At 44.9% G+C, this 22,359-nt stretch overlaps 1 protein-coding gene across 8 annotated transcripts in view; it reads left to right on the top strand.

Moving 5' to 3' along the window:
* Positions 1 to 9,601: 9,601 nt before the first annotated feature.
* Positions 9,602 to 22,359, top strand: part of gtf2ird1 (GTF2I repeat domain containing 1) — a 157,786-nt gene continuing 145,028 nt past the window's right edge. For 2 of the 8 annotated variants that reach the window (XM_068008024.1, XM_068008029.1), the window contains exon 1: positions 9,615 to 9,784. In XM_068008024.1, coding sequence (XP_067864125.1) covers positions 9,758 to 9,784 — 27 coding nt within the window. In that variant the 5' untranslated portion in view covers positions 9,615 to 9,757. Of the gene's footprint in view, positions 9,785 to 9,858; positions 9,957 to 10,590; positions 10,903 to 22,359 lie in introns of those variants that run through there. The other 6 variants (XM_068008030.1, XM_068008031.1, XR_010968476.1 and 3 more) reach the window with 5 other exon arrangements.

Below are 22,359 nucleotides of genomic sequence, written 5' to 3'. Positions count from 1 at the left end.
TGTTAATGTGGAGTCCACAAATGGGGGCAGCAAGTCCTAAGGCCATTGCTTTCAAACTAGGATTTTCTGCAGGATAAATTCAACCCTGCTAAAGGATAGGAAATCTTGTTGAAATAATTTGAAGAATTCCTCCTACATCCTGATTTCCCCTTGGCAAAACCATGAACCATTGGCGAGCTTCCCCTTCCGGATAATGAGGATTTGGGAAATTATCCGACGTCATCTTTTCCTTATATTCTGACAGCTGATTCAGTCAGTCCCTCGGAGACTGTACTCCATCGTTATTAAGCAAAGTGGGCTTCCTTTCCTCTCCTGTACTTCTATCCGACCGAGCAGTGACCACCGCAAGGCAGCTGTCGTTTGTCACAACAGGTTCCTATCAGGGGTTAATACCAGCAAGCATGGCTGGTGCCTGTATCAAACAGGGGATGTTTATTGGCAGGGCTTCCCAATGGGGTGCTCATCGTCAGGAGGGTGGCCATCGTCAGGAGGGTGCTCATCGCCAGGATCTGGTTCTTTGTTTCAAACTGGGTGTGTTTATTGGCAGGGCTTCCCAGTGGGGTACTCATCACCGGGCTACTTCCGCACATAACTCCTGTCATTGACTTAATTTCCCCTTCTAGAGCTGCCAGATCCCAATGCAGTGTTTCCCTATAATGGACGGCCTATATGTATGTCCCTCTAGGCATCCATCTATTTTTCCACATTATGGAGGAGGAAAAAGATCAGAAAAAGCCTAATTGCTAGCACCAAAATGCAGTTAAAGAGATGGTAACATCATTGGATGGGTCCTACAGACCATAAGGTGCCAGGTTCAGTCCTTGGTTTGCGCTGAGTTAGCTGATCTCAGCTGGAGCAACAGTTGGGCTCCCACAATTGGCCTCAGTTCCTGGTTTAAGGAGGGGAAAAGCAGCACGGGTCCTCACTCCTGCTCACTGACCATTGACCCTGGCAGGAAAGTACATTTGTGCGTGGACAGAATTGGTCTCAGCTACAATGCCTTTCATGGTCAAGTATCCTGCAGGTATTCAGTGTCCAGGCTTGGATGTAAAGATGGCCATTTGGGTGGCATGCCAGATGGCAAAAGGTGTATTGGGAACTGTACCCCAGGAGAGTCAATGTCTTCAGGAGGGGAACAATTGGGCAAAAATAAATTTTCAGAAGCTCAAGTTTTTTTCTATAACATCTGACCATCATTCACTCCCTGCTTCAGCTGCTCTTTAGGTTAGTTTTCAGTTTTTTAGTTAAGCAAATCGGACAGTCTACAGAGACTGGAGTTAACATACCAAATGCAATCCCACCAGCAATTGGGAACCTCTTGCCTTTCATTTGATGTAGAGATTCTGGAACACACTGCCTGACAGGGTGGTGGAAGCAGATTCAATAATAACATTCAAAAGGGAATTGGGTAAATAGTTGAAAAAGAAAAAATTGCAGGGCTATTGGGAAAGAGCAGGGGAGTGGGATTAATTGGATAGCTCTTTCAAAAAGCCGAGACAGGCATGGTGGGTCGAATGGCCTCCTTCTGTGTTGTATGATTCTACGATAACCTTCTATTTGATGCACTGATGAAATGGATGAACACTGAGCTCAATGAAGAAGTTTTATGGATGCATTTTATCAACAACTTAATAATTGTGTGAGACTAATCTTGGTAAGTATTGACTATCTACAGTGCTCGTTTTTTAAAATTCATTCTCGGGATATGGGTGTCGTTAGAAAGGCCAGCATTTATTGCCCATCCCTAATTGCCCTCGAGAAGGTGGTGGTGAGCCGCCTTCCTGAACCTCTGCAGTTCGTGTGGTGAAGGTTCTCCCACAGTGCTGTTAGGTAGGGAGTTCCAGGATTTTGACCCAGCGACGATGAAGGAACGGCGATATATTTCCATGTCGGGATGGTGTGTGACTTGGAGGGGAACATGCAGGTGGTGTTGTTCCCATACACCTGTTGCCCTTGTCCTTCTAGGTGGTGGAGGTCGCGGGTTTGGGTTTGTTGTACTGTCCAATATATTGTTGTAGCATGAAGACTATTCTGGGTTGTTGCATCCTGTCCAGCTTTTGCATAGGAAATCGACATGCTTTGCTCAAGTACCTAACCAGAGAGAAGCAAGTTTCACACAGGCTCAATACATAACCAGCAAGTGCAGGAGAGCAAAGAGTAAAAGATCCAACTTCCACGACTTAAAGCTTCTGTGCTTTATCCTTTTTAACGTGTTGCTGTAAAATTAACACAGACAGACAAATTACATCGGTGGCAAGGAGGGACAGTATCAGCTCACTGATGAAACAGTGCAACCCTCCGTGTAGCTCAGAGGACATATTCCTCTCCGTGTGCGTACGCTGGCTGAAGAAGAACCGACCCAATTGGAAGCCCTCGATATCATTGAGGAAGTAGAAGGCCCGACACCCTAGGTCTTGCCTATCGTTGTGGCACTGAGGCCAAGCAACCTGCCAAAATGTGCCTTGAGTTGCAGCTGCTTGTCCAAACCATCAATGGCCATTGGCCCCTACACATTACCCCTGGAATAGGTGACATCATTACAGATTTAGATTCTGCAGAAGTTCTCTCCAAACTGGACATAAATTCAGAAAATGCTGGAAATGTCAGAGTTCTGATGGAAGGTCATCGACCTGAAACATTAAACCCCTACGTTCCTCTCTCCACAGATGCTGCCTGACTTACTGAACGTTTGCTGCTTTTATTTCAGATTTCCAGCACCTGCAGTATTTTGCTTTTTGGCCTTAAATTCAGCCCACCACCAGGTGGAGCCCTATCCCGAGACCAAGTACATTAGCAAGTTCACAATCCATTTCGGACCCTGGAAACAGAAACACTTATATTTTGTCATTTCATCAGCTGGTGACATCTTCCAGAAGTGAAATCCTTCAGAATGTCAGAGAAACAATACCTGCAGTACCCAGAGTGCTTAGCATCAGTGACGATCTCCTCAGTGCTCAACACCACCCAAGAAAGAAAGAATGTGCATTTATATAGCACCTTTAGCAACCCCAGGACGTTCCAAAGCACTTCACAGCCAATGAAGTACTTTTGAAGTGTAGACACTGTTGTAATGTAGACGATTTGATTCAGTCATTAATAAACTGATTTGATTCAGTCAGACGCTCGTGAAAACAATCCAAGCAAATGTGAATATAACAGCAATACTAGTCTAGAATTTTTCAGTTATGTAATCTCTAAGAAAGGTACATCAGCAGGTCCATAGAAGGTAGTGGATATAAAGCATTCCAGTGAGCCAAAGAACTCCAATGAAGTAAGTAGCCCTTCGGAACTCACCCACTGCTGAAACAGTTACTGAAACAAGGGCGACACATGATGCCAGAATAGAGCATGTATATATTACTTCCTCATGTGAAACACAAACTTTATCTGACAAGAGTGACTTCTGTGTGGCAACGGAGTTATAATTCCAAAGAAATTATGGAGCTGACCCATTGTCTTAATCCATGGTGGGCATACAGGTGTGGGAACAGATGTGGTACCCAGTATTGACAGGGTTGCATTAGCTGTCTACCCTGCAATGCCAGTCTGAATGACAATTCCAAAACACCACTGGAGCTGAAGGAATCAGCAACTAGTCCATTGACTGAAATCAGTACTGACATTTGCAGCCTCCCTAAGGGCAGACAGATAGTGACAATGGATGACTGCTCAGGATTCCCAGAAGTTGACACTGTGACAACAACCTCAACTAAAGCCTGCTGAAGCACAACAAAATCTTTTCAGCAATGGGTGTTAAAAGTGACAATGGCCCACTTTTTTTTTTCTTTAACCCAAACTCAGTTCCCATTACCAGGAATTTTGCAGTCAATTTTCCCACATTTGAAGAGATTGCAAGGGTCAACTCAATGTGGGTGCAATGGGTGGGCCTCACCTGGAGTGTGAGCTGTGTGACAACACTAAGAAACTCTTTGCATTCCTGCAGTAGAAAGGAAAACCTTTAACCAAGAATTGGTACAATTCTCAGGAACTACCCCACATAGCTCCACCAGCAAGGTTACTGTGCGAAAGACCTTTACAGATTAAACTTCCCACTCTGGCCAAAGGAGGAGAGGGCTCCTGAGATCTATCAGAAACACAGAGCTGCTAAGAAGAGGAAAAGACACAGCAACAGACACAAATCAGAATGCCCAGCATCTCTGAAAATAGGAAATGTGTTCACAAAGAATGTGGAACTGCAAGCCCTTGACGTCCTATCGCCCTCAACCCTATTGGGCCAATGAGGGAAAAAAGGAGATAATGATTATTGCCAAGAAAGGAAACCATGAGATTATCAGGCACATCTCCCATCTGAAGGGTCATGATGGGAGTCAGTACTGAACCTTCCCAATGAGCTCAGGGAAGATGGTGATGACTTTGTCACAGACTGAGATCCAGCGAGATTTCCAACAGATCAAGTGAATGCAGCTCAAAAAAAAGCTGCACTGACATATACCAGAAGGACAGAAAGGAGACCTCTTGTCTACCCAATACCTTAACATACTGTACTTAGAGGTTAGTTTAGATGGTTTAAGGCTGCCTGATGTTGCGTTACTTAGTTTAAAAGATTTAAGTTGGTTTTAAAAAATATAAAGAGGGATGTAATATCCAGATATTATTACTGTTGTATTCAGAATATTGTTACATTTAATCTAGTTCTTAAATGAGTAATCTACATTTTTTGCTTCAATGCAGAACAAAGTCAAACCAGTTAACAGGGGATGCAAAAAAGGTAGAGAATAAAATGTCCAATCTCCACAACATAAAACTTCTGTGCTATCTCATTATTAATGTGACTTTATAAAAGACACACTGACGGACACACTACAACAGTAAGGAGGAAGCAGACTGCTACGGATCACAAGGTTGATACGGACCAGGAAGGCCATTTGAACCATCCTAGTTCATCCAACCAGAAAGAACCTTCAGTCTGTCCGTGTCCCCCCACCCCCGGCCCCTCCACCGCAGCGTCCAATTGTTAAATGATTCCAGGGGTTTTTTTCCCAGGCAAAAAAAACCCAAGTTTCTCTCAGGCTTTCCTCATAATTCAACCCTTCCCAACGCATCTCCCGGTCTCAGTGTTTGAAGGGCTTCTCTGAGAAGGCTGGAAGTCAGGCCTTTAATTCAGAGTAGAAATCCGGAAGTGTTCTACCAGATATGTGACAGACTGATTCACATGGAGAGTGCCAGCCAGCCAGCACTGGTTTCCATGGACTTTGTCTTTCTTCAGACTAATGAGAATGCGCGACTTTTAACAAAGTCCCTCTGAGCCTCGTGTTAGTAGTGAAAGTTGCTGAGGGTTTCACTGAAGAGACAAAGATGCTCTGTGATTGATCTTTTTAGTGACTGACTGTTAAAATCACCCAATGGTTAGCTGACAAGCTCTATGAGCTATGTTTCTCAACATACGTCTGCTCCATTTTACATTAGTTTGAAGTGTCTTTTCGACTTTTCATCTAAGACTTTCTCTGGAAAGTAAGACCATATTTTTTTTAAAGTGCAACCATTTGGACCACAATTAAGAGCGAATAATTCAGACTGAGAGCACTGATCCCTGCAGTTACTATCTCCTTCGGAGACAGTTTTCACTGTATTGTACACTATTCTTGTTCACTGGTGCATGGTCCATTTCCAGAGAGACAGATTTTCCTGCAGCCCTTTCCCATCAAATGAATAAGATTTCCCACAATATTTAACTTCCAATCGATTCAGATGTTGTGAATCCACAGTGAAATAGGAGGCCACATTTTCTGCTTCTTGATTGCTTTTAATTGTGATCGATGATTTCTCTATCGGTGAATACTATGAGTGGCAAAGGTTCATTTTTCTTCACACACTAGTTTATTTGTCACTGTTTTGCTGATGCTCATGGAGATGTTTATAAAGTTTCCAGGAACACTTTGTCATTTTCTGGATTGTTTGTGTGTGTGAGACTCTCTCTTTCTTTCCCTCATTTCTAGATTTCTATTGTTGCTAGTTTTACTCACAGATCAGAGAAATAGAGATGGGGCCAGGCCGGGTGTGACTGTGACGATGGTGGGGCCAGGCCGGGTGTGACTGTGACGATGGTGGGGCCAGGCCGGGTGTGACTGTGACGATGGTGGGGCCAGGCCAGGTGTGACTGTGATGGTGGTGGGGTCAGGCAGGGTGTGACTGTGACGATGGTGGGGCCAGGCCAGGTGTGACTGTGATGGTGGTGGGGCCAGGCCGGGTGTGACTGTGACGATGGTGGGGCCAGGCCGGGTGTGACTGTGATGATGGTGGGGTCAGGCAGGGTGTGACTGTGACGATGGTGGGGCCAGGCAGGGTGTGACTGTGACGATGGTGGGGCCAGGCCGGGCGTGACTGTGACGATGGTGGGGCCAGGCCGGGCGTGACTGTGACGATGGTGGGGCCAGGCCGGGTGTGACTGTGACGATGGTGGGACCAGGCCGGGTGTGACTGTGACAGTGGTGGGGGTCAGGCCGGGTGTGACTGTGATGATGGTGGGGCCAGGCCGGGTGTGACTGTGACGGTGGTGGGGCCAGGCCGGGTGTGACTGTGACGGTGGTGGGGCCAGGCCGGCTGTGACTGTGATGGTGGTGGGGCCAGGCCGGGTGTGACTGTGATGGTGGTGGGGCCAGGCCGGGTGTGACTGTGATGGTGGTGGGGCCAGGCCAGGTGTGACTGTGATGGTGGTGGGGCCAGGCCAGGTGTGACTGTGACAGTGATGGGGTCAGGCCGGGTGTGACTGTGACGATGGTGGGGCCAGGCCGGGTGTGACTGTGACAGTGATGGGCCAGGCTGGGTGTGACGGTGATGGTGTCAGACCAGGTGTGACTGTGATGGCAGTGGGGCCAGGCCGGGTGTGACTTTGACAGTGGTGGGGCCAGGCCGGGTGTGACTGTGACGGTGGTGGGGCCAGGCCGGGTGTGACGGTGATGATGGTGGGGCCAGGCCGGGTGTGACTGTGACGATGGTGGGGCCAGGCCGGGTGTGACGGTGATGGTGGTGGGGTCAGACCAGGTGTGACTGTGACAGTGATGGGCCAGGCCGGGTGTGACTGTGACGGTGGTGGGGCCAGGCCGGGTGTGACTGTGACGATGGTGGGGCCAGGCCGGGTGTGACTGTGACAGTGATGGGCCAGGCTGGGTGTGACGGTGATGGTGGTGGTGTCAGACCAGGTGTGACTGTGATGGCAGTGGGGCCAGGCCGGGTGTGACTGTGATGGCAGTGGGGCCAGGCCGGGTGTGACTGTGATGGCAGTGGGGCCAGGCCGGGTGTGACTGTGATGGCAGTGGGGCCAGGCCGGGTGTGACTGTGACAGTGATGGGGCCATCCCAAAGCACTTTACAGCCAATTAAGTCCTCTTGAAGTGTAGTCAGTATTGTAATGTCGGAAACAAGGCAGCCAATTTGCAAACAGCAAGGTCCCACAAACCGCAATGAGATAAATAACCAGATAATCTGTTTTAGTAACGTTGGTTGAGGGATAAATATTGACCAGGACAACAGGGAGAACTCCCCTTCTCTTCTTCAAAATAGTGCCATGGGATCTTTTACATCTACCCAAGAGGGCAGATGGGGCCTCGGTTTAATGTCTCATCCAAATGACACACCTCTGACAGTGCAGCACTGACGTGTCAGCCTGGATTTTATGCTCAAATCTCTGGAGTGGGACTTGAACCCACAATCTTCTAAGTCAGAAGGTGAGAGTACTACCCATTGTGCCATGGCTGACACCCAGGAGTGGGCATGATGCAAAGGAGTGCCCTTGCTCCAAGTTGTTTTAATGAGTCTGGTTCACTAAAATTTAGGGCGTAGGGCACCCTATAGAATTAGTGAACAAATTACCTACAATTTATGAAAGGTGCATGCACGTGATCCCGTGTACTTAACTGAACACTAATGTTCCCTTTATCTCTCAAGTTTTTCTCCTCTTAACTCATTCTCTGCTGAAGGTACTGACTCAGGTTGGGGGGGGGGGGGTTTGCTTCACTGTGCCAGCAGCTCACTAGTACCTCGCCTGAGGGTCACTCTCCATGTCTGAGAGCTCAAATAAACATCATGGGATACTGGCGTTCATCTGAAATTCTTCTTTTTGACAGATGCATTAGCCCATTTATTTTAAGCAGCTGAAAGCCTCCTTCAAAGTAGTAGCGAGAAGAATTTGAGATGAATTTGTCAAGTTTTCAAAATTTGCCTTCCCATAGTGTCAGCTTGGCTCAGTCCATAGCACTCACCTCTGGGTTAGGAAGCTGTAGGTTTAGGCCCCACTCCAGGACTTCTAGTACGGCCCCATATCACATCCTGCCTGGCATGTGCTGAATTATCCAATCTCAACCAGCGCAATGATAGTGGAGCTACAATTGGTTCAGGTGCCTCTGGTTAAAAAGACAAACGGGATACTTTCCTTTATTAGCCGAGGCGTAGAATATAAGAGCAGGGAGGTTATGCTAGAACTGTATAAAACATTGGTTAGGCCACAGCTTGAGTACTGTGTACAGTTCTGGTCACCACATTACAGGAAAGATGTGATTGCACTAGAGAGGGTACAGAGGAGATTTACGAGGATGAGGCCAGGGCTGGAGCATTTTAGCTATGAGGAAAGTTTGGATAGGCTGGGGTTGTTTTCTTTGGAACAAAGGAGGCTGAGGGGAGATTTAATTGAGGTGTATAAAATTATGAGGGGACTAGATAGTGGATAGGGAGGACCTATTTCCCTTAGCAGAGGGGTCAGTGACCAGGGGGCATAGATTTAAAGTAATTGGTAGAAGGATTAGAGGAGAGCTGAGGAGAATGTTTTTCACCCAGAGGGTGGTGGGGGTCTGGAACTCACTGCCTGAAAGGGAGGTAGAGGCAGAAACCCTCAACTCATTTAAAAAGTACTTGGATGTGCACTTGAAGTGCCGTAACCTACAGGGCTACAGACCTAGTGCTGGAAAGAGGGATTAAGCTGGATAGCTTTCTTTCGGCCGGCACAGATACGATGGGCCGAATGGCCTCCTTCTGTGCCGTAACTTTCTATGATTCTATTCTATGAACAAAGGAAGAGAAAATTAGCCAAGAGTATTGGAGCTTGGAATGCTTTGCCACAGGGAGTAGTTGAGGCAGAGACCATTGCATTCTCTAAGGGAAGAACAGAAAAAAATATTTGAAGCAGAGGAAGATACAAGGCTACATGGAAAGTGGGGGACAATAGGATTTAGGGGTCAGCCATGGCTCAGTGGTAGCACTCTCACCTCTGTGTCAGAAGGTTGTGGGTTCAAGTCCCACTCCAGAAACCTGAGCATAAAATCTAGGCTGACACTCCAGTGGGAATGCTGCACTGTTGGAGGTGCTGTCTTTCAGATGAAATGCTAAAGACTCTTAGGTGAATGTAAAGTGATCCCATGGCACTAAAGAAAAGCAGGGAAGTTCCCACCAGTGTCCTAGCCAATATTCATCCCTCAACCAACATTACTAAAAAACAGATTATCTGGTCATTATCACATTGCTGTTTGTGGGACCTTGCTGTGCACAAAATCAACGGTCCTGGTATCCTGCACAGCCCGTCTACCCCTGCCCGAGCCTTGGCTCCGTGCCTCTCATCCCCATAGCTGCCCAACCAAGATCAGGAACTTGCTGTAGAAGGGTACCTGCATGCTCAAACATGCGTCCTGAGCAGAGAATTCTTCTTAATGTGTGTCATTTTCTGGGATTAAATCAAAAACAACATCCAAACCCACAGCGGTTGTGTTGTGGCGAAGCTGGGGCATAGCAGCATTCAGAGAGTTAACAGAATGGATATCAAAGTGAAGAGCAGAGAGGTGAGTTCAATTTACTATCAGCTGTCCGCTGTACTGCGCAGCCTCTGCACTGTAAAGTTAACTCCAGGATATGTTTTTAAAACGCATTACTTATTTATTGTTTGCAAAGGAACGCTTGATCTGCTGACGCTTCGGGATTTCCGCTGAGAGTGCAAATTATGCTTTGTAGCAGGTATATGTTTTTTTTCCCCCTTCAGTATCGACGGGATGACGAGCCGCGGACCTAGGGTAACAGTGCAGTCGGCCATTTGATGCGTGTGTGTATATCTGTCTCTTTCTATCAGCCCCGTGGGAGGATCACATGCTCTTTCTTTCTAATCTACACCCTGAAAGGAAGGGCATATTTAGAAAAACCCTACCGAACCCTTAAATCCTGCAGATTAACGAATATAACTACTTAATGCACGTTTTCTCTTTTGCAACCCTTACAGTTTGACACGAGTAAAGAAATAAGAAAAAAAAAATATCGCCGAAAATTCGAAGATCCCCTAATTCAGGGCGTAGTTTGTTTAATAACACGCGTGTATTTCAATTAAGTACAACTGAGTGGGGTTTTTCGGGGTGTTATAATGCAAGAAACTGACGCGCGCGGTTTCACGCGCTCTTTCTTGTCAATTTCGCTTATCTCCACCCCTTTTTTCTCTCTCTCTTGTCAATTTCAAGGTGCCGTAATTTGGCGAAAAGAATGGGACATGTGTGTGTGTGCCTTAATCCGTATGTAAATTACAGCCAATGAAGGAGTGTGTAGGACTGGAGCTGGGATTAGCAGGGGCGAATGAGTTTCTGCTTTACTGGGATTAGAGAACAAAGGCTAGTCTGAGCAGAGCCAGCAAAAAAAAAATCTGCCAAACCTCCTTCAGTGCCTAGTCTGCAATCAGGACAAAAAGACACCCCTTTTATTATTTTTTTTTCTGTATCAGAAAACACCACGGATTGTACATTTCAAAAAAAAACAAAAAGCAAAAAAAAAATCGGACTGGTCTAAAGGACGTTGGGAAGTTTTTGTTTAATATTTTTTTAAAAACAGAAGGAACTCCTGTGTGTTTGTGTGTGTGTGTTTTTTTTGGGAGAGAGAAGAGAGAGATCAGCGCTGTGGTGGGTCGTCTAAATTTAAAGGTGTAAGTAACAAAAAAAAAGAAACAAACAAGAAGAGCAACTTGTCACAATGTTTCATATTTTAAAGATACATATTGTATCCTGCGGCGACACGTGACTCGCTGGGATACAACACGCAGCCTGAGACCAGTCAGTGAGGTTTCAGCCGTGTTTTGAGGAGGGGGGGGCTTTTTTTTTTATGGACGCCGCTGTTTTAATTAATCTGACATTTTATACGCGGCACCCCTTCCCCCACTGGTAGCTCCTGGTAGTTCCAGCTCCGATCTGTGTGCAGCGGTCTGCTGTGTGTCTCACAGAAAGAGAGAGAGACACACAAGTGTCCATAGGCCGAGACTCCGCACTGTCCCCTGGTCATTCACCAGTCTCCGTCAGTTTTCAAATTCGGTCGATTTCCGCAGTTTGTTGGCGAGCTGGAGTGTGAAACAACCCCCCCCCGCCCCCGCCCCCGCCCCACCACCAAAGGACCCCGGTGACTTACTCCCAAGTCTTCACTTAAACATCACTGCTGCAAAGTGCCGGGTTTTACAAACTTGTAGCATTGTATCATTATTAATAATAATCGCTGTATTGTATTGTCTGAAATGTTTCTCTTGCTGATTCCCCCCCCCCCCCCCCCCACAAGCTTTTGACTTTACTAGTAGCGATTGGGTTCGTTTAACCTTTTGATGTTTGGCTTTAATCTACGACTTTACCCATGGTTGTGGTTCCTCTAACTGCTAAGTTTTTTTTTCAAACTGTGGACTCCAGGGGTCCCTTAAGGTCAAAAGCTTCTTCGATAATTTTCTGATATTTGTTGACTTTGATGTTATTTGTGTTGCTGTATCTTAATAAAACCCCAGTTTCTGCAGCGATGGTGCTGGAGCCCTTTGGGTGGCTGACACTGTATCAGCATTTCGGAAGGGGGTTCCTGGGAGTGTGGCCATACTCGCAGGGGCTTCCCAGGACGGCCTCACTATTCGTTGGGGTTCTCCCCAAGAGAGTCAATATTTATATGATGTCTCTGGGAGTGTGTCAGTATTTGCAGGAGTCTCCAGGAGGGGGCTGATATTTGCAGGAGGGTGTGGGTTGTCAATATTTGCAGGGGGTCCCAGAAACAGAACAATGAAACTACTGCCCTGTTAGTAAGATGTCCCTTTCACTGCAGTCTCCTGGAACCACTATTTCCTTTGATGGAAGTGCATGAAATCATTAATATAACAATTTGTGACCCAGCGGATTTGTAAAAGAAAGAACTTGCACTTATATAGCATCTTTCATGACCTCAGGGCGTCTCAATGTGCTTTACAGCTAATTAAGTACTTTTGAAGTGTAGTCACTGTTGTAATGTAGGAAATACAGCAACTAATTTGTGCACAGCAAGCTCCCACAAACAGCAATGAGATAAATGACTAGATAATCTGTTTTTGGTAGTGTTGGTATGAGGGATAAATATTGGCCAGGATACTGGGGAGAACTCCCTGGCACAAATAGTGCCCTGGGATGTTTTACATCCACCTGAGAGGGCAGGTGGAGCCTTGGCTTAATGTCTCACCTGAAAAATGGCACCTCTGGCAGTGCAGCGCTCCCTCAGTACTGCACTGGAGCGTCAGCCTAGATTTTGTGTTAAGTCTCTGGAGTGGGACTTAAACCTTCTGACTGTGAGGTGGGAGTGCTACCACTGAGCCACAGCAGACACCTAATTTGTAAGATGATGCAGGACTCTTGTTACACCTTATCAAAAATAAATGTTAAAATTGCCACTTACTTGCAATGCAGAAAGTGGATGCCAGGAACCAGCTTGGTATGATGTCCTTGCATTGCTTGATGCTGTGTGTGACATCATTTAGGTGTCATCTTTCCTTGAAGCACTTTGAGTTCTGTGCTCTTACCCCACTTCTCCCTGATGGACAACCCAAAGGCTTTTATAATTTTCTCCCATCAGTTTTGCATGAGGCTTATTTGGTATATCAGTGCAAATGTGTTGTAGGAAAAATTGCATCTAAGCTAATAAATTGTATGATGCTCTTAAGTCATTGCCTCAGATTACTCTCACCAGTACTTCACTGCAGTGTTGCACAGTTTGTAATTCTCTCTGCAGACCCAAGATTGGGAGGACAGTGTCTAATTGTACCACTGGTCCTTTTGACAGTCCAAGTGAACATGGCGCAAAATTTTACTTCGCATCTGTTACATTTTATTGAAATCCGAGTTCCAGAATTCCATATTTATGTTCTTTTCTTCCATCGTGTTGAGCCCTCCCCCATCAGCATTCTCTGCCAGAGTGCAGTCAGGTGAGCACTGGCCTCTGCCAGTACTGCTGGAAGGTTTGGATGAAGAATGGCGTTAAGCCCAGAATGCCATCCTACCACCTTCCCATGACTCCATTAAGTATCTGATGTACTTCTATAAGGTCCTGTATGAGATTTCCTCTTTGAGGCTGAAGAGTCCTGGTTTATCGAATCATTCCTCATAGTTCTTCCTCAGATACTGAGGATCAGTGTTGTTGCTCTCCACTGCATGGCCTCTGGGTCTTTGTTGACCTTTCATGTCACGTTAACCAGACCTGTACCCAGTACACCAGGTACATCCTGACCAGGGCACAGTGTTGCCTCTGAGGATTTGAACTGAACTGATTTGGCAATAATTTATTAACTTTGTTTATTGCTACCTCATACTTTTTGGATATGGTGAGTGATAAGTCATTAGACTCTCCCTTGGCAAGGTAACGGAGATTGAGTCACGTTCAGGTTTTCGTAATGACAAGACCAGCCCAGGTTATTAAGTGGGAAATGTTGGGGAACAATCTGCATTCTACCTCTCCTTGATAGTTAGTATTGCACCATCAAGCCTGCACAGCCCTGCTTAAAGTTGCCCCACTTTACTTCTGTTGGCAAGGCGTCCAAGTTAAAACTGCCCAAGTTGCACTGAGGTTTTTGTGCTGACAATATTGCCTTTCATAGGCCTAGCAAAAGAGGCAGAAGTTAGTCAACAGCTTACTTTGCTGGCCTTTGCGTCTTGGAAGTCTGTAGAGGGACGAGGTAGGACTTAGAGACAGGAAAATGTAAACTATAAAACTGGCAAAAATTTCTTTAAATGGTTTAAAGGGATTGTGTCATCTTGGAAGAGAGTCTTATTGATGAACTCAGTGCCAGGAATGATCTGCATTACAAAACCATCTGATCTCGCCTGTGAGGACAGGGTGAATTTGGTATATAGCCAATTAAGCCATTTGAGCATAAACCGTCTAATCTCTCCTTCTCAACAATCTGCTGCGGTAAGACCTAACCTCATTCCCAACCCATAAGGTTTTCATTGTAATTGGCCTGGCTTGCATGTTTTCTCACTCACCTCACCTACTCCCAGGAGATTACATAGCACCTAGTGAGTAAGGAGTCGCTTGACAAGATGCATAAGGCATCACAACTGTATGGGACAGGCTAGATGGACCAGTGGTCTTTTCCAGTCTGATATTTTCGTATGCTCGTATGTTTGCAGATTATAATGGGAGTTGCCTTGTAAAATCATCACTTTACCGTATTTAGAGTTGGTTTTTTTCCCCTTGTGAGTTGGGCAGTCACTTGATTTTTTATTTTTATTTTTATTTATGTTATTGAATCATCAAAAAGTCTTGGTCTTTATAAAATGCGAATCCTGGTGTCTGTGGCGAGTCGGAGGTTGAATTTGTGTTTGCTGTTTTGGTGGTGTAATGATGGAACAAGTTGTGTGCAGATAAAAAGATCAGTCTCTGAGAGATTAAACACCATAGTTACATTGTTCAAATACCACGAGATTAGTTTCCTAGGAGATGGATACCGGTCGCCATGGACACAAGGGGTCCTGGAATTAGGATTGCGATTTTTTTTTTCATCCTAGTCACGCAAATGTGTGTGTCGGAGGGGGGGAGGTGGAGACACAAAGATACTGTATGGGGATCTGCACTGCGTCTCAGGGCAGCTGCAGCCTGTTACATGTTCCACTCGGTGACACAGCTGCAGCATCCTCCTGCTTGGAGTTGCAGTGTCTTCACTCCTCAGTGATGTCATTCTTTTATACTTATTATCTCAAAGATTCAAAGTCCTCTGTGCGCTGGAACTCTGCAATGTCAGCAGTAGCTTTTCAGGCCTACTTGCGTTTATTGATTTATTGTGTGAGGTATTTATAGGGGCCATTGTTACAAATGTCGAAGGTCTTCTCCTTCTTCCTTGTTCAATGCGTTATATTTTTACAATTCGAAATTGATTTTCTTCCCCTTTTTCTTCCCCCCCCCCCCCCTCCTCCCCAAACCCTTCCAGTGGCTTCCTCCCACACTTTGTACTGTTGGGTCGGAGTGGCAGCCATAAATACAGTCTCTCATGCCTATCATCTTACTGGGTGCACTGTGGGTACATGAATCAAATTGCTGGAGGGCAAAGCACACAGCTACAGTCCAAAGAGCCCACCGATGTACAGAGTGCTGACCTTGGTGGGGTAGCAGGAGCGCTCCTCCAGTTTAAACTTAAAAGCTAATGTTTGGCAGATTGTTGGTGGTGGGGTTGTGCTGTTATTGACTCTCTGCAACTTCACTGGTTAAAGGTACAGCTTCATCGCTGAGCTAGCTGGTCTCTGCCAGAGCGGCACTACAGGCATTAATCTGGCCTCTTGTCCATCCCCCGCTTCTTTCACCACAACATTGGCGGCCGTGCCTTCAGCTGCCTAGGTCCTAAGCTCTGGAACTTCCTCCCTAAACCTCTCCACTTCTCCTCCTTTCAAGATGCTCTTAAAATCGACCTCTGTGACCAACCTGTCTTAATGTCTCCTTCTTTGGCTCGGTGTTAATTTTTGTCTGGTAACACTCCTGTGAAGCGCCTTGGGACGTTTCACTACGTTAAAGGCGCTATATAAATGCACGTTGTTGTAATCGGCCCCAGCATACCTGGGCTAGCGAGAGGAAAAATCAGTCGAGGTTCCTACTCCTGATTGTTATCCAGTGACCCCTGCTGGAAAGTCCATGTGTGTGGATCATGGGGTTCAGGCTCAGCTGTGAGTCTGCCCATAGCTGAGTAGCCAGCCAATATTCACTGTCTGATCTCGTGCATGAAGAATGGGCATTTGAGCAAGGTAGTGAAGGATAGTTGCTATCTGTGGAACTGTCCCCCAACAAGGAGTTGATGCTTTCCAAAGAGCAGGGGCGAAGCCAAGAGAAAAGCGGTGGGAGGGTAGAAGGCATAGGTCTGATTAAGACCACTGCAGAACTGGATGGTAATTTACTCGCACCCCAAACCTGTTATACCGACAGGAATGATCTTTAGTTGGCCGCTGATTAGAATGCTTGCAAGCGAGTTTGAAGAAGCAGGGGCGTTCCTACAGTTTAGTTTGCAACTTTTTCTTTAGATGATAGAATCCACGTTGAAAAATGTAAATTACGTTCTTGCTTGTCAGGCTGATCATTCCTGTTGTTTTACCTTACTCCAAAATGGTGGGGATGCTTCCTCAATAACTTTTGTTGTTGCCAGGATTGATTCCATCTTTTCCCTCAGCATTCATTCCTGGTGATCTGTTGTTCACTGCTGTGCTGGTTGGAGATTCGTCTAAAACTGCTTGCTCTCTGCTCGGGACCCATTACTCAGATATGAAGTATCTCCATTTCAATGTGTGGAAAGTGGTCTTAAATCTGGAACAGAAAATTATGTTGCTTTCACAGTGGTTTATCTGAAACTTTCCATAAAATATTACCAAAAATATGAATGTACAGTAGACACTTGTATGTTGGGGGATAGAGGATATGTATTACAGAAAATGATATCCCACATCTAGGAGTATGTTGCGTGGAGAATTAGTCTTTGGAGGCTGTAAGGTTGTTACACTTTTGAGAGTGTCATTTTCACATCGTTCACCTGACGAAGGAGGAAGCCTCCGAAAGCTTGTGAATTTAAAATAAAATTGCTGGACTATAACTTGGTGTTGTAAAATTGTTTACACTTTTGAGGGGCTTGGTGTAGGTGCAAAACCTCACGAGTTTTAACATGCTGTCAAATGTGTTGGGGTCCAGGGTTATGGTTACCATCAGTACTGTTCTGGCAAGTATATCTGAGCTGCTCGACATCATTTGACTGAAAGAAAGCACATTTCCCAACAATTGTCCAGTAGTTTAATGCCGTTATCGGACCAGACAAGAGTTGTACTGAGAAACGATACAGCATGTGTTACTAATGTGCAATACATTTATATTTTAATACATGATGTATTACTGAAGTATAACAGTCCTATATATTACATAATATAGAGGGTGTTACTGGACTATAGTACTCCCATAGACACTATATAATATACTGGTATAATATTGCTGTAGAAATCATCGTCACGGATTTAAATATCATTTTCAGTTTTCCTTAAAGAAATAGTATCTTTTGATCCTAGATCATATGGATCATTGATTGAAATTGCTAATAGTTGCATTGATGTAAATAGCAGGGGTTTACTGTAATCTGAACAAGCTACTTGTGTGTCCATTTTGAAAGGTTCCATTTTAGCTAATGGATCCATTTGTCTGGTGAATCATTGCAGCTATATACCTGTGAGTCCTGTTATCCAGTCTAGCATTGATGGATTTATTCAAATATTTCTATGTGTAGCGTTGTCAGTTGTATTTATGAATGTTTCTTTGTTAAATTTGTCTGACTTCAAAAGAATTAAGGGGTTAAAAGCAGTACTACAATCCCTGTTACTTCTGCTATTTGATCAGTCTAAAGGATCAATTCTAACTCTCTGCCTGAGGGAGGTGATTTAGTTTGATAGGATATGTTACACCAATACGGAAAGTGGTACAAGAAGACAAAACATACTAAATTTACCAGTAACCAAAAAGCCTATCACATTTCTTCAAAAGTAGTTCTTATGAAGGGTGATTGACCTATTGCAGACATTTCTCAATGTATTGTTTTGTAATGTATTCAGTAATGTCGAACTTTTATGTCTAATTATTCTCTGATTATATTGTAAATATGTAGATTTTGTAGTTTAGAAAATCTGATCTGAGTTTGATAAGTGCCACTCTGAGGTGAGTTGGTAGAGTAGTGCGAGACTATGTATAATCCAGTAAAGAGATTACTGCAAGTAGGATAATTGTTAATCCTTGGATCATGTAACTCTACAAGGGCAGTTTACTGAAAAGACACAGCTTCTGAACTTCAGGAAACATGGTACACTTAGAGCAACTGCTGTTGAACTGTTGGGAGATAGAGAATGGTTCTATAAAATATTGGAAATTGCATCTATTTTCCAATACATATATATATGAAATGTGAGAGCGTCCATCATACTCCAAACTGTCAAAAGTATTTTTTTTAAAAGAAGACAGAAGGTATGTTTTTTTTTGACCTAGAGTTGGAACTTTGCAAGTACCTGGTAATTTGCAAACTTTCCTCACCAAAATGCAATTAAATCTGATTCACATATGGACCTATTCAGACTATTTCCATACAGGGAGCACCTGAGCAGTGATCTTAGAGACTGGGCAAATTAACTGAGGTTACAACACTTTGGTGTATATGTTATACTGGGTCAATGTAAAGTAATACACTTTGTTTTTACAGAGGTATAAAACTTTATATTCCATAAGGCAGGGTTGGTAATATCCCATATCCAAGAAGCTATACGGAGTTTGTGAGATATTAATCTGGATTGCAAATTAGTTTGACAATCGATAGTGGAAGGTGGTGCTAAGTGGAAGGGCTTTGTCTGTAGTGGGGGGAGAGGAAAGGGGCAGGAACTTCCAAAATCCACACAGGCTTGTTCTGGGTCCACTACAGTTTGCTTATACGAGTAATTAAACTGGGGGAGAGTATTTGTAATATTTGTTGATGCCACCATGGATTGCTGCCAGGTGCTCAGTGTAGGGCAGGTTCAGGGACTTTGGCAAATCAAGTTGATGGACTGAAGAATGACAGAAGAATTTTAATGTGGATGAAATTACACATTTTGTTCTGCCCCAGGGCAGGTCGTAACTCAAGTTATGAGATTCTTGAGTCACTTACTATGGAAGAGTAGCTGAGTTGGTTTCCCATTGCCTTCCTCGCTGTTTTTATCTTTAGAGTACCTTCTCCTAGGTGGGCTGCAACCAAGGCTAAAGAGCCCCACCTACCCTTTACAACAGGGGTGGGGGGGTGTCCACCGATGGACGTCAACCCAGTATTCAGAGCCGGTGCTCCGGTCGGTCTCCACTCGCTGGGGTTGTCTGGAGTGGGGCCTGAGCCCAACACTTCTGACTCAGGTGGGAATGAGCCAAAGTCTCACTCTGAATATACAGTCATGCACATTAATCTAGGCAGCCTGTATACATAATGGATGGGTGTGTATTGACACAGATGGGAAAGGAGAAGCAACTGAAAGTATCAGGTCAGTGTGAGACTCCTAGGGCAGGTTAATGTGCACTGGTATGCATTTCAGGCATTCTATAATTGGGATAAAACCTAGGGAATTCAATTATATAACAAATTATTTTAACCATGTGCATTTCCTTGGTAAGATAACATTCAGATTATTGTGTACAGTTTTGGATGTCATACCTGCAAATGGGCATTAATCCATTGGAGAGGGTTCAGAGAAGAGCAACAAAGATGACTCTGGTCTGTAAAGAGAAACCTACAACATTGAATTTGTGTTAATTGAAAGGGAACATGATTCAGGTTTTAAAATGATGTGAGGAATGCTAAATAAACCAATTATTTAACTTTACACCGGAAATCACAAGTACAAAGGTAACAAGCATGACACCAGACAAATGGATAGAAAAAGTTTTCAACAGAGGAGGAAGCGTATGGAATAGACTCTCATCAAAAGCACTCATTTAAAGAAGGAGCTAGGTGGATAATTGGTTAAGAATAGGATAAAGGTCATTAGGATAAATTATGATTACACACTGGAATACTGGCTCCAGTCCTGTTAATGGGATGCTGTCTATTGAATGAGAACTGAGAAAGGCTGAATAACGTGGACTGATTTCTGAATTTTCTTCTGATTGCCTTCAAACAGCAGGGAGAAATTTGGCAGAGTTTTATCTTCTTGGTGGTTGGCCTATTATTGACCCATCTCAGGAGTACAGAGAGTCCACAGTTGCAGATTGTGTTGGAAGGAGCTGGACTCGATGAGCAGTGACTTTACAGTACTTTGTTCTTGCCAGTTGCTGCCTTGAAACACACTCCAATGATTTATTTTTATTTAGGATATAGATAGTACGTAGGATATTTTAAAAATTATGTCAGAAGGAGGTAACAGTAATAAACGAGTGAGAAGTAACTTGTTACTGTTCTGAAACTGAAGTGAGAACCGAGTTTTGTTCTTATTTTGAATTTTGCTGTCATCAAGTTGGGGACTTTAGTGCTGGCAAGTGGAATACTTTCTATTTTGCCACCAGCGTTAACTTTGAGCACTCTTGGGCAGGTAGAGAAAAGCTCCCTCCATTCTACCCCCAACAATGTGCCTCCACTCTGATCTCGGAAGAGAGTCTGATCTTGTACCAGTGTGACATTTTCCATTTCCCATACCAGCCAATCCGTGTTCCCTCTGAATATGATTGCCAGTTAGCATGGAATTAGGAGTAATTTTGTGTTGTGGGCTCATGGCCAGTAGGAACTGGATTGAGACCAAACTCATTTCACATGTAGGTTAAAATATAATCGGAACATAGGAATTGTTAGACAATGAAAGACCAAGGTCCATCTAGTTCATCTTCTACCATCCAGGTAGTCGCATGATACAACGATAATGGAGTTGTTGACTAATCGTAGCAATCAATTAGTCTACAACAGACCCAGGCATGAAGCGAGGAAAACCCCAGTGGTGGAAAGTTCTAGGAACCATAGATCCAAAGTTAACTTTTCCCTCCCGCGCGTGCTAAACTATAATGCCTGCTTTGATCTGATCGGGTGTATTTTCCGTGTGCCTCTTGCAGCACACGGACTAAAGTGCCTACTCGATGATGAAGTCATCACCCCCAAGCCAGTTGTGCCAGTTCCAATGCACCGCCAGTCTCCAGACCAGCAGCCTGGCAGTGTGCCATTTGATAGCAAGCTAGCCTAACTTTAAGAAGGAAGGAGCTGATATTGTTTGGCTCGCTGCCACTTGAATTGCACATCCTGGTGACTGTTCGGAGCATGACCTTGATCACTAGATGCCTAGCTCAGTAGATGCTTGTGGCCTACACCTCCTAGGCTGAAGGAAACTGGTGCCAAGTGGCCTGTAGGTGTGGAAGAGAGAGACAGCTAGACAGAGAATGGAGAGAGATAAAGGGACCAATTTTAACCCTACTGCCTGGCAGAAGCTGGGCGGGTAGGCAGTTAAAATCGCACAGGTCAATCACCTGCCCCAGAGCTGACCTTTGGCGATTTTCACCTGTTCGACTGAGCAGGCGGCAAGGACACCCACCCAAAGCCAGTGGGGACCTTTTTTATGTAAGCATGTTGGGTCCAGATGATGTCATCAGGACCCGACGGCAATTTTTACTCAGTGGCCTGAGCGCGAAGTGGCACTGAGGTTCCTGCCAGGCCAACCCAGCAAGAAAGCGGATTCAGGCCAGAAGAGGCCTAAAATGGTAAGTTTTAACATTTTCCCACAAGGAAAGCTTAGACCTCCCTGGCCGTGACATTGTCTCCTCCCCGCCCCCGCTCCCCCGAATCGTGGGAACTCCCACGGGACGGCTCAGCCACTTTTCGATTTCCTATACAATTTCCCGCTGCTTCCTGCCTGGAGCGGGTGGCAAGTTGGCCGGTGGGATTTAAATGAAGTCTGGGTGTTAAAACACCCAGCAGTTAAAATCGGAGCCAGAGATGAGAGAAATCCAAGCTGAGCCTTGTTTGCGCTGGCTCGTTGCTATCATTGAACACCTGGAGATAGATTAGTGGAGCCGCCTCATTTTTGCAGTGTACTAGATGCTTATGTTTTCGTCCTCTGTAGGAAAAATGTTTGTGCCTGGGCAGGTATGTTGTAGCTCCTCTGACCGCCAGTTCAGTCTACTCAGATTGGCATCAATGTAAAACTTGCCACTGAGGAGCAGTTCAATATATTAATGAGAGTAGGCATTGTAGGTCTGAATGCAGTGGTTGATGGGAAATAAATCGTGTGGCGCTTGGCGTATAACTGATAACGCATGACTGAATTGTGTCGGTCACTTAAGTGACTCTTCCCCCTCTAATTCATTTGTCTCCATTGTGTAATACACATTTGTCTTAAATAATTTTAGTCAATTGTTGTGGGTTTTGATTGTAAAATGGATTATTATGGTCTGTCTATATCCCTCGCCTACCCCAGATGTTCAGCTCTAAGGGACATTGTCTTTGTGAAAAGATGTTTAGCAAACCCATTTTGATTATTTTTTTGTGCTCATCAAAGTGAGGGATGTTAGTGTTGGGGTATGGAACCCTTTCCATTTCAGGCATCCAGTGTTAACTTCAAGTTTTATCAGGTCAGAAAAAGCACAGCCAATGGCAGAGCAAGGCTCCTTACAC

This window comes from Heptranchias perlo, chromosome 28 (assembly GCF_035084215.1).
Source record: "Heptranchias perlo isolate sHepPer1 chromosome 28, sHepPer1.hap1, whole genome shotgun sequence".
Taxonomy (NCBI): Eukaryota; Metazoa; Chordata; class Chondrichthyes; order Hexanchiformes; family Hexanchidae; genus Heptranchias; species Heptranchias perlo.
Note: the sequence above shows the minus strand (reverse complement) of the source record. Positions and strands in the feature narration are given on the sequence as shown.